General features: G+C 33.0%; 1 protein-coding gene across 1 annotated transcript; it reads right to left on the reverse strand.

Moving 5' to 3' along the window:
* Positions 1-425: 425 nt before the first annotated feature.
* LOC112493430 (putative disease resistance protein At4g11170) lies at positions 426-2,032 on the reverse strand. Its single transcript, XM_060817965.1, has 2 exons — positions 948-2,032; positions 426-755 (listed from the first exon to the last, which is right to left on the reverse strand). The coding sequence occupies exons 1-2, from the start codon at positions 1,872-1,874 to the stop codon at positions 426-428; spliced, it is 1,257 nt and encodes a 418-aa protein (XP_060673948.1). The 5' UTR covers positions 1,875-2,032.
* Positions 2,033-2,297: the final 265 nt, after the last annotated feature.

The raw sequence follows: 2,297 nt of genomic DNA on the forward strand, positions 1-2,297 counted from the left end.
AACTAGATTTGGTACAAGTGTTATTTTCTCTGTAATTGCTGCAAGATTAATAAGAGATCATAAGCTCTCGCCGAAGCAATGAGGACGTATGCTATCTTGGCCGAACCTCGATAAGATTTGTGTTGTTTGTTTGTTCTGATTTCCAACACATCTCTTTCATATCTTTGAGTTTGGTGCAGCCATTCAAATTTTCATTAGTAAGCCTCTATAGATTTTGAAGAGATGAAAGAACCTGAACCAAACTTGTACAGTTTTCAAGATTTATACTTTCCAGATTTGGAGTAACAGAGAGATCTGGTAATTCAACAAGAAGCTTGGAATAACTAAGATCCATCCTTCTTAATGCCGGAAGAGATTGTGGCAGATAGAGAAAAAAAACATTAGTTATTTGGTATTCGTGAATTTTTGACATCTAAAATTATAGATTAAATGAAGTATACCTGAACTTCATGATTCCAAAGTTTCTTTAGATGGCTGCCACGTAGTATCAGTTCAACAAGATTCTCCAGAGTAAAATGTGATGGCAATGACTTCAAAGGATATAGATCCCATTGAAAATAATTTAGCTTATCAGAAAGATAAGAATCAAGACCTTCAGGAAGGTATAGTTTGAATTTGATATCATGCCAACGGCCACAGATGTAAATTTTGAGAATTCGTAGATTATGCATCTTAGAAAAAGCTGCATGACAAACTTTCACATCTCTGTCAATTGTAGACATGTTGAGTGATATGCATTCAATTGTTACAGTTCCCTGACAATCATATCAGCATATAATTTAGTTAAAGATACAATACAAGAAAAATTTATTAAGAACTCTATGTACAGACACCTAATTTTGTTAGTTAGAAGTTTGTTTATTGTTTTTTTTTTTTATCAGAAGATTTATTTCATATTTAGGAGAAATCAGAAATGCATTACCACTTGCTGTATCTCTTTCCAATACGTGGCAGATATCTTTAGCATCATACAGCCTGTTACGATTACCAGGTTCTCTATGTTCATCATGAACAATTGTCCGACCCATTTGTTGTATCAAATCATGCATCCATAACTCATTTTTTATTTCACCATTTTCAATTAAAGGCCTATCCATGAGAACACTTATTCCTAGTTTCACAAATGAATCACCGGCCTCTAACATGTTTTCTGCTTGATCTCTAGTAAAAGATTGATCAAATATACAAGCAATGTCAAGAAATGTACTTTTGATCCCTTGATCATCCAATCCCTCATAACTTATTCTCAACACATCTTGGATTTCCTGGTTTGGCATTATTTTCAATTTATTTAATGCAATTTCCCATTCTTCTTTGCTTTTGGAATGTAGGAAAGAACCTAAGACCTTAAGAACCAATGGATTTCCATTTGCATACCTTGCCACCCTTTCTAATAGCAATTGATCATAGCCCATTATAGAAGAATTTTTTCCAAAAGCATGCAGATGGAAGAGCTCTAGAGATTCATTATGACTTAATCCCTCAACCTTGTAAAATCTATTAGCTACTTTCTTGATAACTTGCACATTTCTAGTTGTAACAATGATTCTACTACTAGGAGCAAGCCAATCGTATCCTTGAACTAAAGCTTCTAACTGGATTGAACTATCCACATCATCTAGAATAATGAGTACCTTTTTACGTCTAAGTCTACCAAGAATGAAAGGTGACGCCACTAATGGAGAATCCATCTTTAGAATAGCTTCATCATTTAACAACTCGGATAGAAGTTTTTCTCTCAAATGATTTGGTCCATGTTTTGTGTATTCTTCCCTCACATTCCAAAGAAAGCAACAACCTTCAAAATGAGAATATGATAATCTTTGATATACAACATTAGCCAGGGTGGTCGTACCAATACCTCCCATTGTCATAAATACCTACAATACGAACATCTTTTGAGCCAGTTGATAACAATAATTCAATTTCTTTGATCTTTTTTCCAATTCCAATGTGTTGCCCATATAAATGCTCATTTGATAGATATTTAGGCAATTTCAATGAAATATCATCAACAATCCTTTGAACTAACTTGCACTGAGGGCTACAAAAATGAAGACAATACAGATGTTAGGGGGGACAAAAACAGAGTCCTAACGAAAAGTTAGCTACATAGAGAAACAAATAGAGAAATTTTAATTCTCTATTATTTATATTTGCATAGTTCAAATTTTTCCTGCATATATGTTGTGGCTCTTCTTAGTAATAAAAAAAAAAATATTAGGAGTAGTTTTGTTTGGTTTAAGTTCTACAATAAAATTGTTTTTTCATTTTTTCCACAATCATAAAAATAACAA

This window comes from Ziziphus jujuba, chromosome 6 (genome assembly GCF_031755915.1).
Source record: "Ziziphus jujuba cultivar Dongzao chromosome 6, ASM3175591v1".
NCBI lineage: Eukaryota > Viridiplantae > Streptophyta > Magnoliopsida > Rosales > Rhamnaceae > Ziziphus > Ziziphus jujuba.